Source organism: Magnolia sinica, chromosome 9 (assembly GCF_029962835.1).
Source record: "Magnolia sinica isolate HGM2019 chromosome 9, MsV1, whole genome shotgun sequence".
NCBI classification, from domain to species: domain Eukaryota; kingdom Viridiplantae; phylum Streptophyta; class Magnoliopsida; order Magnoliales; family Magnoliaceae; genus Magnolia; species Magnolia sinica.
Window position 1 is genome coordinate 57,443,791 of NC_080581.1, and position 15,485 is coordinate 57,459,275.

At 39.1% G+C, this 15,485-nt stretch overlaps 1 protein-coding gene across 2 annotated transcripts in view; it reads right to left on the bottom strand.

Moving 5' to 3' along the window:
- LOC131255469 (calmodulin-binding protein 60 A-like) overlaps positions 1-14,504 on the bottom strand; it is a 119,256-nt gene extending 104,752 nt beyond the window's left edge. For both annotated transcript variants that reach the window (XM_058256196.1, XM_058256197.1), the window contains exon 1: positions 14,324-14,504. In XM_058256196.1, coding sequence (XP_058112179.1) covers positions 14,324-14,379 — 56 coding nt within the window. In that variant the 5' untranslated portion in view covers positions 14,380-14,504. The remainder of the gene's footprint in view (positions 1-14,323) is intronic.
- Between the last annotated feature and the right edge of the window lie 981 nt (positions 14,505-15,485).

Here is a 15,485-nt window from a genome sequence, read left to right on the forward strand (position 1 = left end):
GCTGAGTCAACTCAACACTTTCGGGTTAACCTGCAAGTGGTTCCAGCCCGCGTACAGTGAGTGCACCACTGGGACCGGGTCATAGTCATTGTATCCTGGAGGTCGATTGCTCTGGAAACCTGTTGCACTTGGGACGCTGTCCAAGGGGAGCAAATTCAATTTCAAGCCGAGTGACTCACGTCACGCCTCGACTCAGTTCAATAAGTCTTCTTTTTCAGATTTTCTTTTCTTTTTTGGTTCTCGATTTTCTATATAGTCTATTTAATTCAATATATATTCCAACAATCTTGAAATCAAATCGTTGAATTACATAGACTATGGTTACCGTAACAGTAAATGCTTCTGCTGAGTTAGCCAAAATCGAACCGTTCGCTGGATAATGCTTTAAACAGTGGAAAAAGAAATTAATGTTCGCACTGACCACCTTAAAGTTTCATACATACTATCTAAATCATTTACTATAGATCTAGCAAATCAAACCAAAGTAGCAGATGAAAATAATTGTAAAAATTATAGTCTAAACTCTTTGTCCAATGAACTATATGACATGTATGCTTCTTACAAATCTACTAAAGACATATAGACTGCTTTAGAAAAGAAGTACATATTGGAAGATGCAGGCGTTAAGAAACATGCAATCTGTAATTTCTTTCATTATGAAATGACAAACGATAAACCTGTGACTACTTAGATTCATGATTTTCAAAATCTAGTTCATGAATTGTCGACTGAAGTAATTAAGTTGGAATGAAGCGCTTTTGTCAGGAGCACTAATAGAAAAGCTACAGCCCTCCTGGAAAGAATATAAGAATAGAATGAAATATAAAAAGAATGATGTTTCTTTAAAAACTACTATCGTACACATACGAATAGAGGAGGCCAATAGAATCAGGGACCAAAAAGAAAATGGAAATGAAATAGATTTAAGGACGAATCTTGTGGAATCAAGTCGGGAAAACAATAAGAAAAAAGGCAACTATTATAACTGTGGCAAACCTGGACATTACGCAAATGAATGCAGGCTCAAAAAGAAGAATGCAAACAATCAATTCAAGAAAAAGGGAAATTGCTACAACTGTGGATAGCCTGGGCATCACATTAAAACCTGTAGGCTTAAGAAAAACAAAGATAAGCCGCAAGCTAATCTTACAGAAACAGGCAACGAGTCTGACATGGTAGTAACAGTGGTGTTAGAAATCTTCCTTATAAATAACTTGGAGTGGATACTAGACACTGGTGCAACTAGGTACGTGTGCAAAGATCGTAGCATGTTTACCTCCTACCAAGTATCAGGAGATGATGGACAGGTATTCGTGGGTAATGCTAGAACATCTCTAGTTGTAGGAAAAGGAAAAGTACTTCTGAAACTCACTTCTAGAAAGACTCTAATGTTAAATGATGTCCTACATGTGCCTGACATTAGAAGAAACTTAGTCTCTGGTTCGCTCCTCAATAAGGCTGGTGTCAAGTTAGTATTTGATTAAGAAAAGCTTGTAATGACTAAGAATGGAACTTTTATTGGTAATGGATACTGTAGTGATGGTTTATTCACTATAAATGTATCCAATGATAATAATAAGAAGACATTCAATTCTGTTTATATCGTTGAACCCTTTTATCTAGGACATGGTAGATTAGGTCATGTAAATATAGTATCTTTGAAGAAAATGAAAAGATTAGGTTTATTACCTAATATATCTAATGAAGAATTCGATAAATGTGAAACATGCGTAGAATCAAAATTCATTAGAAAACCCTTTAAACGAATAGAACGATCCTCTGTTATATTAGAGTTGATACACAGTGACTTAGGTGATTTTAGAAAACACATGTCTAGAGGTGGAAAAAGATATTACATAACTTTTGTAGATGACTACTCTAGGTTCACTAGAGTATATCTGTTAAGAAATAAAGATGAAGCTTTAGATGCTTTTTCTAAGTACAAAATTGAAGTTGAAAATCTGTTAAATATAAAAATTAAAAGACTTAGAATAGATAGAGGAGGTGAATATGAATCTTCTCAATTTAGAGAATTATGTGAAAAGAGTGAAATAGTTCACAAAACTACAGCTCCTTATATACCAGAACAGAATGGAATAGCAGAATGTAAGAATAGAACTCTAAAGGAGATGATGAATGTTATGTTAAATAGTTCAGGCTTACCCTCAAATATGTGGGGAGAAGCAATTCTATCTGATTGTTATATTCTAAATAGAATTCCTTCTAAATCTTCTGAACAAATATCTTATGAACTTTGCAAGAATCATGTTCTTAGTTATAAATATATTAAAGTGTGGGGGTATCTTACTAAAGTATGATTTCCTGGAACTAAGAAAAGAAAGTTAGGCCTTAAAACAACTGACTGTGTATTTATAGGGTACGCACAAAACAGTATAGCCTACAGGTTTCTAGTTTTAAAAACTAAGGATAATATTCTAGATCCTAATACAATTATAGAGGATATGGATGCAGAATTCTTTGAGAACGTATTCTCTATGAAATCTAAATCTGTAAGAATATAAGAATTAATGAATCAAATATCGCGTCTACTAGTAATAGTGCTTGTGAGCAGGTAGTAGAAGAAATACAACTAAGAAAAAGGACCAAAGCTAGAAGAAAAACTATCCTAGGAGATGGTTTTTTCACCTTCTTAGTAGAAGATGATCCTATAACTTATACAGAAGCGATTAACTCTCCAGAAGCAATATTTGGAAAGAAGCAATAAATGATGAGTTGAAATCTATAATATCTAATAATACTTGGGAACATGTAGACCTACCACCTGGAAACAAACCAATAGGTTGTAAATGGGTGTTTATAAAGAAACTAAAACCAGATGGGACTATTGATAAGTTTAAGGCTATGTTGATAGCGAAAGGCTTTAAACAAAAGGAAGGAATAGATTACTTTGATACATATTCCACTGTAACTAGGATTACAACTAGTAAAGTCTTAATAGCAATAACCTCCATATATAAACCGGTGGTACACCAGATGGACGTTAAGACAACTTTTCTAAATGGAGATTTAAAGGAAGAAATATATATATAGCAACCCGAGGGTTATAAGATATTAGGTAAAGAAAATAAAGTATGTAAACTAATTAAATCGCTATGTGGTTTAAAACAAGCTCCTAAACAATGGCATGAAAATTTTGATGGTATTTTAAAATCAAATGGTTATCATATAAATGATATAGATAGATGTGTATATAGTAAAATTTCTGAAAATGATTATGTTATTATATGCCTTTATGTTGATGACATGCTTATATTTAGAACTAATATTAAATTAATTATTATGACTAAGAAATTCTTGTTATCTAAATTTGACATAAAAGACTTAGGAGAGACTAGTGTAATCTTGGGTATTGACGTAACCAGGAAAGATGGTGTTATTGTATTATCACAATCTCGTTACGTTGAGAAGTTATTAAGAAAGTTTAACCATTTTTACTGTTTAACTGTCAGAACACCTTATGATTACAGTGTGACTCTCATAAAGAATACAGGTAATAGTATGTCTCAATTGGAGTATTCCAGAATAATTGGTAACCTCATGTATCTAACAAACTGCACTAGACCAGACATAGCTTTTGCAGTAGGAAGGCTAAGTAGATATACACATGACCCTGGAAAAGAGCATTAGAATGCTTTGTCTAGGATTTTGAAATACCTAAAAGGCAATATGGCCTATGGTTTACATTCTAATAGTTTTCCTGTTGTATTAGAAATATAGTGATGCTAACTGGGTCAGTGATTCAGATGAGACAAAATCCACTAGCGGATATGTCTTCACTTTGAGTGGAGGAGCAGTCTCTTTAAAGTCTACCAAGTAGACATGTATCGATCGGTCAGCTATGGAATCTGAGTTTATTGCTTTAGAAAAGGCTGAATCAGAAGCTGGGTGGCTTAGAAATCTCTTAACTGATATACCATTGTGGCCAAATCCTGTATCAGTCGTGTCTATTCATTATGATTGTTAAGTAGTTATAGTAAAAGAAAAGAGTAAAATATAAAATGGAGTAGGCATATTAGACTCAAACACAACATAGTGAAACACATGTTGCGTAATGGAGTCATATCTATTGACTTTGTGAGGTTAGAAAAGAATCTAGCAGATCTTCTGACCAAAGGACTATCTAAAAGATTAGTAAATAATACATCGAAGGGAATGGGGCTGAGCCTAATATATGAGCTGCCAGTGTCAGCAACCTAACCTATACAAGTGGAGATCCCATGAGATAGGTTCAATGGGTAAACAACAAGACACGAGGTAGACAATTGCACTAACTTATATGAGCCCCTTCTATGGTGTACAGTGCGAGCAGCAACGCAGAAGGATAAGTTTTTTAGAACTCTTAATGGATCCATAGCCATATATTTGGTGGTGTATACAGTTACTGCATACACTTGATAGAATTCACCTGTATGGGTGTGGAGGTGGAGGCCGCTTCCTATGAGAATCTAGGCGAATTCTCTAGATCACTCATGAAATCCAGGTAATGGTATATGGCCAAAATGCACCAAACCGCAGAGTCACTTGCAGAGAAAAAGTTGTGTGAGTGGCATATACTTGCAATTTACATTAAAAGGATTCAGGTTCAAGATTATAGTGTCACCTGATTCCTGTAGACCTGTCTTACTTACTCTAATGTCAGTTCAAGTCTACGGTGACACCGGCACCATTGCACAAATATTACGCTTTAACCCGAAAAAGTTTTATTTTGAAACATGTGGGGGATTGTTGTATTTTATTTCAAAATTTATATTAAATTGAATTTCAAATATTTTGGTTTTCCTCCGCATTTGACAATTTTGGTGCTTTTGAGTTGTGGATTTTTTCCTACATCGGATTTAACAAAGAAAAACATATTGTATATAAGATATGTTTTTTTGCATTAGGGCTTGAGCCCTATTCAGGGGGCATGTGAATTTGGTCCTGTAGGGGACTATGCCAATAGCTATAATCTATACCATTGACTACACATACGAGTTGAGCCAAGTCCATGTCCGTGTGCATGTGCACATACGCGACGGGACAGGCCGGGCTAGGCGTGGGCACGGGTGCAGGTGCGGTGCGAGTGTACTCACGTGGGTGTATGTGTATGGGTACTCGCGGGACTTTATTTGCGAGAGCGTACTCGCACTTCCGCCTTTTCATTTTAAACCAGAGAGAAGCATCCGTTCCGGTTGGTCACGCCTATTGGGTTTAAACTCAACGGATCTAACCCTTTCAAAAGGCTGCTTAATGCACCACTTCGGAGTCTATATAAGGGCTTCTGTTCCTGTTTCTAAAGTATGAAAATCATTTTTATTCTCCTCTTCTAAAAATCTCTGTTATTATGGTTCTGGTTTAAGAAATTTTGCTAAGTTCATTGTTGAGTCAACTCGTCACTTTCGGGTTAAACTGCAAGTGGTTCCAGCCCGCGTATAATGAGTGCACCACTGGGACCGGGTCATAGTCATTGTATCCTGGAGGTCGATTGCTCTGGAAACCTGTTGCGCTTGGGACGCTGTCCAAGGGGAGCAAATTCGATTTCAAGCCGAGTGACTCACGTCACGCCTCGACTCAGTTCAATAAGTCTTCTTTTTTAGATTTTCTTTTCTTTTTTGGTTCTCGATTTTCTAGATAGTCAGTTTAATTCAATATATATTCCAACATATATATATATATATATATATATATAGAGAGAGAGAGAGAGAGAGAGAGAGCTCCTCATGGGCTAGGGCTTCATGAACCTTCTCTCGTAAAAGTATGTGGGTTATCATCTTCCACTTTCTTAAGAAAAGGTCTTCACACGTATGAACTCTAACCCTTGACACATGCATCTTTCTAAATCCTTCCACTTGATCATCACCATACCATCATGTGGGCCTAAACCCTAAACACGATTTATACTTAACAATCTAAAAGATGTATTGTATGATTTATGACAAGTCTTGAAAAAAGAAATTTCCTTTACTTAAAATCAGAAAAACACGTTTTCTTGCGTAAATACTGTTTACATCATCTACCCTATGGAAAAATATGTGACGCATGTGCACATGACTAACTAGTCTTGTCACTTCAAGTGCTCTTTTGAGGTGAACCGATCCATACAATAAAGTCGTTAGTAGTGGATTCCTTGTTAGAACTTCACGTGATATCTATATAAGTGCTCTAAATATATGTCTACCATTTAACCTTGTAAAGAGCCCATTCTTCACACCTATGATGGAAGCAGTTGCTGCATTTGGGCCGGGGTTGAAGCTTCCATCTTATTACAAATGAATAAATTTTTGAAGATAGAAGTTGAGTCGATAGAGAAATTTATTGATGTTTATGAGAAGGAAAGGGGGATGACCAGATGCACAATTATGTCAGATGGGTGGACTAAAGGAGTAAATCAGTTGATTATAAGTTTTTTGGTTAATAGTCCAAGTGGTACGGTATTTTTGAGATCTGTTGATACGTCCGATATTTTAAAAAATATAGACAATTTTTTAGGCTTACTCGAGTCAGTTATTGATGAAGTGGATGAATAAAATATTGTACAGGTAGTTATAGATAATGCATTTGCCTATGTGAGGAAGGCGGGTCATATATTAATGAAAAAGAGTAAGACATTGTTTTGGTCCCCATGTGCGACCCATTGCATAGACTTAATGTTTGAAGACATTTAAAAGTTGCAAGTTCATTTAGAAACCATGGCAAAAGCAAGGGTTATAATAGTCTATATTTACAAACATTGTTGGGTCTTGAATTTAATGAGGACGCACACAAAGGATGAGTTGACTCGAACGACCGTAACACGATTTGCTACGTGTTACTTGAATTTAAAAAGCATTCATGAAAATAGAATTAGCTTGATGTTGATGTTTACCTCAAAAGAATGGGAAGATAGTAGCTTCTCCAAGACCATAAAGGGAAAGCATGCTCAAGACATACTTTTGGTCGATGTAAATTTTTGGCCATCTATCAAGTTTTTCTTAAATACCACTCTTCTATTAGTCAAGGTGCTATGACTAGTTGATTCAAATGAGAGGCCCACCATGGGATATATTTATAAAGCAATGGATTGGGCCAAAGTCACTATAACAAAAAAACTTAGAAAATGTGAAGAAGCGATATTCGATCATATGAGAAATCATAAACCAAAAGTGGAATCTTCGGTTGCATACGCCCTTACATGTGGCGGCTTATTTCTTAAATCCTAAATTTCAGTATGATGACAATTTTCATCCGAATTTGACCAACTTGTATGACAGTATTGAAAGAATTGTCTCTGATTTAAGACAGTGGGTCATCATTGATGAGCAAATAGAAAAGTTCAAAAAGGCCTATGGTTTATTTGGAAGAGAGACGGAAAAATTAACTAGAACGACAAAGGAAGCGGGTAATTTTACTTACAATTATTTTGCTTCTTTGAGTTTGAGTGTGTGCCAATTGTTTAAATAATTATATATGATTGTGTTTTACGTTTATAGTGGGAAAGTTATGAAAATGAGTGTCTAAAATTGCAAAAGCTGGCTGTTCATATTTTAAATTTGACATGTAGTGCTACTAGTTGTGAGCACAATTAGAGTACTTTTGAGCAGGTGAGCCCCACCATAATGTATGTGTTGTATCCACACCGTCCATCATTTTGGAGAGATCATTTTAGGGCATGAGCCAAGGAATGAGGCACATCCAAAGCTCGATTGGAACCCACCACAGAAAACAGCGGGGATTGAATGCCCACCATTAAAACCAACTTCTTGGGGACCACAGAAGTTTCCAATCAAGCTGATATTTATGTTTCCCGATCGTTCATGCCTACGGTAACTTATTAACCGGTTAGATCTCAAATAAACTTCATGATGGGCCCTAGGAAGGTTTCAACGTTGGGCATCACCGTCTCCACTGTTTTCTGTGGTGGGGTCCACTCGAGCTTTGGATCTGCCTCATTCTGTCTCAAGCCCTAAAATGATCTCTCTAAAATGATGAGCGGTGTGGATACAATACATACATCATGGTGGGGCCCACAAAACTTGGTGTGTCACTTTAGTAGTGAATCTCGCTACTCAAACCCATCACTAGCTAATCCACTCCAATTTTCGAAAAAGGAAAGGGTTCCGAAAGGACCGGAACCCTTAAATCTCTCCAAAAATCCCATTTATTCTCGATTAAACCCAAATCTTTAGGATTTTTTGTAGATTTCTTGCCGAAATCTCCCAGCCAATTTGAATCTAGCTTTTAGTTGAAGGAAAAAAAAAAAATGAGATTGCGGAACTAATAGCGCACCGCTGTGTATCGATCGAGTGGCCAACCAATTTCTACTTTCGATCGCACAATCTCCTTTTATAGGTACCGAAATCCCTTCTGAATTGAAAGTTTTTCCCCATTTTTTTTATTTTTTTGGTAATTATGGAAGCCTGTGAGTTTGTGATAGAATCTACTGTAGATTTGTGAGTTTGGGATAAAATCAATGAATAAAGGGATAAATTTGCAGATAATATCTGTGATATCGCGAAAAAATTGTGCAATATCGTGCAATCTATTGCACGATGCATTGAAATCTGTATTTTTTAAAAAACAATTTTGAGGGGTTTCCGACAGATATCGTGTCACTGGCCGACAATAACAATAATATCAACTGATATATGAGCTGATATTACGAACACCGTAAATATATATATATATATATATATATATATATATATATATATATATATATATGGGAAAAGGTACTATGCGCTCGACCTCACGAGTCCGTCCCATGAGGTCGAGCTGTGTGGGCCCCACCGTGATGCGTTTCGAACATCTAACCCATCAGTCAGATGCATCATTCCATCGTGGGCCTAGGTCTCAAAAATCAAGTCAATCCGTGACTTTTGTGGGCCACACCACATACAGAAGTGGGGAGGGGCCGTGCACCATTAAAACATTCATAATCCCTTTTTTGGGCCCACCGAGATGTGGTTTGCAAATCCAGCCCATCCATTATGTGTGTCCCACTTGCATGAGGGTTCAGACCAAGTTTCAGCAGCATTCAAAACTCAGGTGGGCCCCACCAAGTGCTTTTATATGTTTTAACGGTGTTTCACATGATTTTAGATGGAATGGCCCACATGAGTTCCTTATACGGCTGATTTTTGGCATATCCCACAATTTAAAGGGTACCCATCAAATGCACAGTGTTGATGGTCGACATGCATCACGGTGGGGCCCACACAGCTCGACCTCACGGGAGCTAATCGTGAGGTCGAGCGCATAGTACCTTTTCCCTATATATATGAAAATGCTACTATAAGGTCGACCTCATGGGAACTTCCCATTAGGTTGAGTTGTGTGGGCCCCATCGTGATGTCTGTCGAATATCAACACCGTGCATTTGATTGGTCCCCTTTAGGTTGTGAGATATCCCGAAAATCAGCCGTATACGGAATTCAGGTGGGACATACCATTTAAAACCATGCGAAGATATGCTTAAAAGATATCAAAGCACTTGTTGGGGCACACCTGAGTTTTGAATGTGGCTGAAACTTAGTCTAACCTCATCCAAGTGGGACACACACAATGGATGGGCTGGATTTGTGAACCACATCTCAATGGGCCCAATGAATGATTATGAATGTTTTTATGTGAGGGTAAACCCTCTCAACTGTTGTATGTGGTGTGGCCCACCCAAGTCATGGATTGACTTGATTTTTAAACCCGTGGCCCACCATGGAATGGTGCATCTGAGTGATGGGGTAGATGTTCGACATACACACACACTTGTGAATCAGACCATAATGTCGTAATTTATGGTCTGACATGTTGATTGGCACATATGAACCCCATCGTAATATTTATATGAAATCCAGGCAAAACGATATAATCTAATGAGTTGATTGGCGTAGATGGACTCCATCGTAATGTTTATATGGAATCCACTATGTACATAAGATGTGCCGATTAATGTTAGACCTAGAGCAAAAAAATCCGCCTTATTCGTGATTTAGGTGGGCCACACGAGTGAAAATAATGTTGAAAGGGGACACCCATCCTCCAAACAGTTTCCCTTTGCATGGCCCACCTAAATCACGGACAGGGCTGATTGTTGGGCCTTAGACCTAAATTTTAGTTTATAATGTAATGGTTAAAGCAGATTTCACATAACCATCATGGCGGGCCCTGAAAAAAATCCAAGGTCGACATCTCTCCTTCAATCGTTTCCTTTAGTGTGGCCCAATTGGATCATATTTTAGCCTGATTTTTTTGCCCAAACCCAATTTGGGATGACACATCTAATGGTCAGAGTGAATTCTTTTAAAAATCTAAATGTGCAATGTAAATACCAAGAGTATGCATCCCTCTTCCAATTGTTTCCCTTGATATGGCCTACCTGAATCATGGACCGGGCAGATTTTTGGGACCTATGGCTAAAATGGAGTGACGCACCTGATGATTAGGGTAGATTTCACTTAAACATTATGGTGGGGCCCACTTCATCCAGTCACACCTTAAAGACTATAAATAAGATCCCCCATGTAGTGGGATTATCTCTACGTGCACCCACACACATTTCATGTATTAAATTTGTTAGAGCACTGTTTTGATCAAACCAAAAATGTAAAAAGGCACGTAGACATCCGGTCCACTAGAGGTGTAAAACCGCACGTAGTGCAAGTGTCATTGTATAGGACCCATGTGTTGTTGATATCTCAAATCTTTCAGTAACATGGTCTGTCAATGCCATCAACAGACCATTCGATGCCATCGAGAGCTATTCAATGCATTGAAAGATGCTCGATGCCATTAAGAAAATCTGAAAATCTCATATTGGTTGTTGGACACTTTATGATGTCCTGCTCGATGCCATCGGAGGGGTTCGATGCCATCGATAGGTCATCGATGCCATCAAAGTCCCATTGAGATGTTATCGGAAAAATCCGAAAAATACATGTTTTATCACCAGAATGTTTTGGTGTTTAGATCGATGACATCAAAGATGTTCGATGTCATCGAAGGCTGATGGATACTATCAAAGTGACATCGAACGATCGCACAAAGTTACGTAAAGTTGCGTAAGTGTGGGATTTGCTTCCTATTTCAATTGTGATTCTCATAGAGGCCATATATATGAGTGTAATCGGGATTAGGGAAGTATCATAGGTATCTCAGAGCTTTCTAATTCGTTCCAAAGGGGTTTCAAGGTCTTGTAAGGGTGATTCGAGGCTTCTTCGAATCGGGTGATCTCTATTTCTTGTAATTTCTGCTTTCATAGTGCATTAGTATCGCTTTGTGCTGTGATTTTTTTCTCGCAAGGGTTTTTCCATGTTAAAATCTGATTGTTTGTATTTGAACTTGATTGTGCAATTGGAGTACTTTGCTTAATTCATCTTTGTGTGCTTCCGCGGTCCCCTAATGCTATGTAGAATTTATATACCACAACAAAAATCTCCATGTAGAATTTACATACTACCATGTAGAATTTATATACCACAACAAAAATCTCCATGTAGAATTTACATACTAAATCAATAGCCATAATAAAATGAGAAAGTTATTTCATATTCAGGTGGTGTAGATGAAGCTTGATACATATGCATCTAGAAAACTGTACACCTGGCAAACAATATCTCAAATAAATCAAATAATTTGTGGAAATCACAATTGCTTAGTAACGGTCCCATAATTAGATTGGTTGAACAATTATAATCTTCAATTTGCAGACACTTGTTTATTGAAATAGGACCATAAGATATTTTCATTTTTAATTATCTAAAAAATGCACACCAATATGAGGAGCAGATAATCAAACAAGTTTAAATTTTCGTTCAACATCAAATCTCCGGCACACAATTTGGACCATTTCGATTTTAAATTTCATTACTCCCAAGTATGCAATTTTGCTGTGATAATTTCTAGCTTTTAATCGTGTGATGGATTGAAAGGGTAAGGTTTTTTTTTTCGTTTATTTTACAATCCAAAATAGCATAATATCATGCTATATTTTATTTTTTAAAGAAAAAAAAAATCACAATGTTTTTATTTCCGTTATAAAATATAATCTTTTAAGTTAATGTTTTGTGTGTGTTTTTTAAATCTCTGATTATAAATGGACCCGATATCCTGATTGCTACACCTACATCGTACGGGCAGGGGCAAGGTTGGAACGGGTACGGGTAATCATTTATCCCGCCCGATCCCAGCCCACTAACAGACGCACGTGAGCTGCCTTGCACATGTGTGGGTTTGCCAAAGATCTTTAAAATAATGAACAATCATACCCTTTCAATTCAGTCCCATTTGATTTTCATGATGGCCACCAAACCTATTTCACTCTTCCAAGCAATAAACCATTCCCACCTCATCCTACATTGAATTTTGAAATTCCAGCCACTCCCATATGAATTTTCTCACTGAACCGCCAAGGAGGGCCCGATCAAATGACAACCGTGACCAACGGATAGGAGGAGCCCACCTTAGATTGTAAACAGCCCCAGAATCTCCCTGGCAGAATGATCATAAGCAACCGTCCATTTTGAACGCCTTTGATCGTGCTGAGTGCTATCATCCGCCCAGGGTGATATCGGGTCTATGTGCAATCCGGATTGGACTCTTACCATAAAATGGCCTACGGCGTTCCCAGTGGGGCCGACCTGGCATGGATCCCACAGGCAATTGCAAGAATTCAATCGAGAGAAACTACGACCCGGTTATGCACAGTATGCTCGAGCTTTCGCGGTGTCCAAGTGGGGCCATGGGCTATCTTTCAGCAGTCGAGATCAACGGCCTCCATGTACGGACGCGGATTGCGTCCTACCCAGCGCGTCTCTAGCCACGAACGGGCAGTTCTGTTGGCGGGCACACCGTGATGTATCTGTTTATCCACGCCCTCGTCCATCCCTTCTCTGCATCATTTTAAGGTATGAGTACAAAAATGAGGAGATCCAACGATCAAGTGTACCACACCACAGATGACTCCAGCATTTAATGCAACTAAGCTTATATTTGACGTGGTCCACTTGAGCGTTGGTTCTGCCTCATTTTTGTGCACATGCCTTAAAATGATCTGATAGAAGGGATGGACGGCTTGGATAAACAGATACAACATGGTGGGCCCGCCCGCAGAGCTGCCCGTTCGTGGCTAGAGAAGGGCGGGGGTAGGACGCAATCCGCGTCCACATGTACAGACCGGGCCTCAAAATTTGAAAATGGATTCTGCAGTGAGGAGCTCACCGCCATACAGCGTGATGTGGGTATTTGGTGGGGCCCAGCATGATGTATGTATTTAATCCACGCCGTCTATCCGTTTTTCCAGCTCATTTTAGGGCATAATCCCAAAATTGAAGAATATTCCAGGCTCAAGTGGACCACACCATAGGAAAAAGTGGGAATTGAACGCTTACTGTTGAAATTTTCTGGGGGACACAAAAGTTTTTGATCAAGCTGATATGTATGTTTTCCCTTCATCCGGGTCCGTGTGACCTTCTGAACAGATTCGGTGACAAATAAACGCCACTGTGGCCCCTAAGAAGGTTTCAACGGTGAACGTCCTGTTTTCTGTGGTGTGGTCCACTTGACCTTTATATATGCTTCAGTTTTTGGCTCATACCCTGAAATGAGCTGAAAAAACGGATGGACAGCGTGGATAAACATACATTACGGCAGGCCCCACAGGGTATCCACCATGCCACGCGAGATCGTCACTACTCAATCCACGTCCTTCGACAACGCAAAACGGTTACCCTTCAATTGAGGGAAAGCCTAAGATTAGTGGCTACGATATTCCAATCCGGGGTATACCTTTGGGGCATTATCAATCTACTACGGTTCCCAGCAGATCAACGGCAGGGATCACCATACAATGGGACCCAGTTGTACAGAATGAAGACGCGAAAAAAAGACCGATGCACACCCCTCGGCCCTAGGACCATACAGTTGCTCCCTACGCGATCTTTGCTCTCGGTTCCGAATTCCGACCAAAGAGTAATCTACCAACCTCGAGCCTGAGATTGTGAAAGTGGGGGCCCACAAAGTAGTGATCTGGACCGTTGCTCAATAGCCCCAGCATGCGTATAGGGGAATTCCCAACAAGAATTCCAGACGAACAATCCTAACCCTTGGACTTGCATACTGCAAATAGATGGTCAAGAAGGGAAATACAGGAATGTCCCTAAATCAACGGCCGCGATGTTAAAATCAGGAAGATTTCCAGCGAATGCGCCGCTCACGTTGCGGCTCATCATAGCAACGGTCCTAACCACCGAACAATGGGCCCCACTTGTACAAACTCAGCCCAAGTGTTCCTCTCGTACATCATCAATAACAAGAAGAAGAAGAAGAAGAAGAAAAAGACTCGCAGTCTCACCTTCTACCGTCCGATCGAGCCTGCTCGTCATCATCACGTGGCCGCTTCTGGGACATGCTTCCACGGGGGAGATGAACTAGTAACGGGTGTTAACTGAAACGAACGGACCTGCATTTATAAATCTCTCGTCCAAACGAAAGCAAGCAGATAAGGGAAGTTTCGTTACTAAATGTGGAAATAAAGGAGAAGTTTCACTGGTAAAGATAGAAATAAAGCAGAAGAAATTTCAGCGCGCTAGGGTAACTCGGGTGAGGTGCCTACCGTAGTTAGTTTCGTAAACCGAGAGCCACACGGGTGGAATTTCACGAGATCTACCCCGTCTATCAGGTATGCGCCTCATTTTAACCATTGAATTAATAGTTCATATCATCCGAAACTCAGGTAGGACAATACACGGGAAACAGCTGGACTAACATCGTCACCATTAGTTTGGCATAGGACGATAAAAGTATTAGCCAAAAGCTAAAGTATTCTAAAACTCTGGTGGATCATACGACGCGAATATACAGGGTTTAGGTAAAAAAGTTTTGGCATGGCCCACCTGATTGTTGAATCATGATGATTTTGGGTAGCAAGACCAAAAAAAAGTGTATATGTGATGGACGGCGTGGATTTGATGCACGATAATTTTTCCTCCCGCATTTGTGAAAGTACAGTCGTTGGTGGGTACGTAGCGCGAGCCACCGGACGACGATTTCCTGCGTGAAACCTATGTGAGGCCCACCGTGATGTTTATGGAAAATCTATGCCATCCATCCGTTTTGGGAGATCATTTTAGTACTTGAGAATAAAAATGAGAAGGATCCACGACTCAAGTGAGCCGCACTAGAGGAAAAGGTGGGTGGGAAAATTCCTACCGTTGAAACCTCGATGGGTTGACAGGCATGTTTACATGCCATCCATACCGTTCGCAACCTTATTCCTATTAAGATAAACTGAAAACACAAATATTAGGCATACTCAAAACTTGATTTGGCCCACGAATATTTTAACCGTGGACATTCAATCCTTGTGATTTCGGCCACTTTAGTATTGCATCCGGCTCATTTTTGGCCTCATGTTTTAAAATGATCTTAAAAAACGGATGAACAGGATGAATTTTACAAAATCATCACGGAGGGCTTCACATAGGTTTACAGGGTAGAGCCTTTTTGCAGGAATC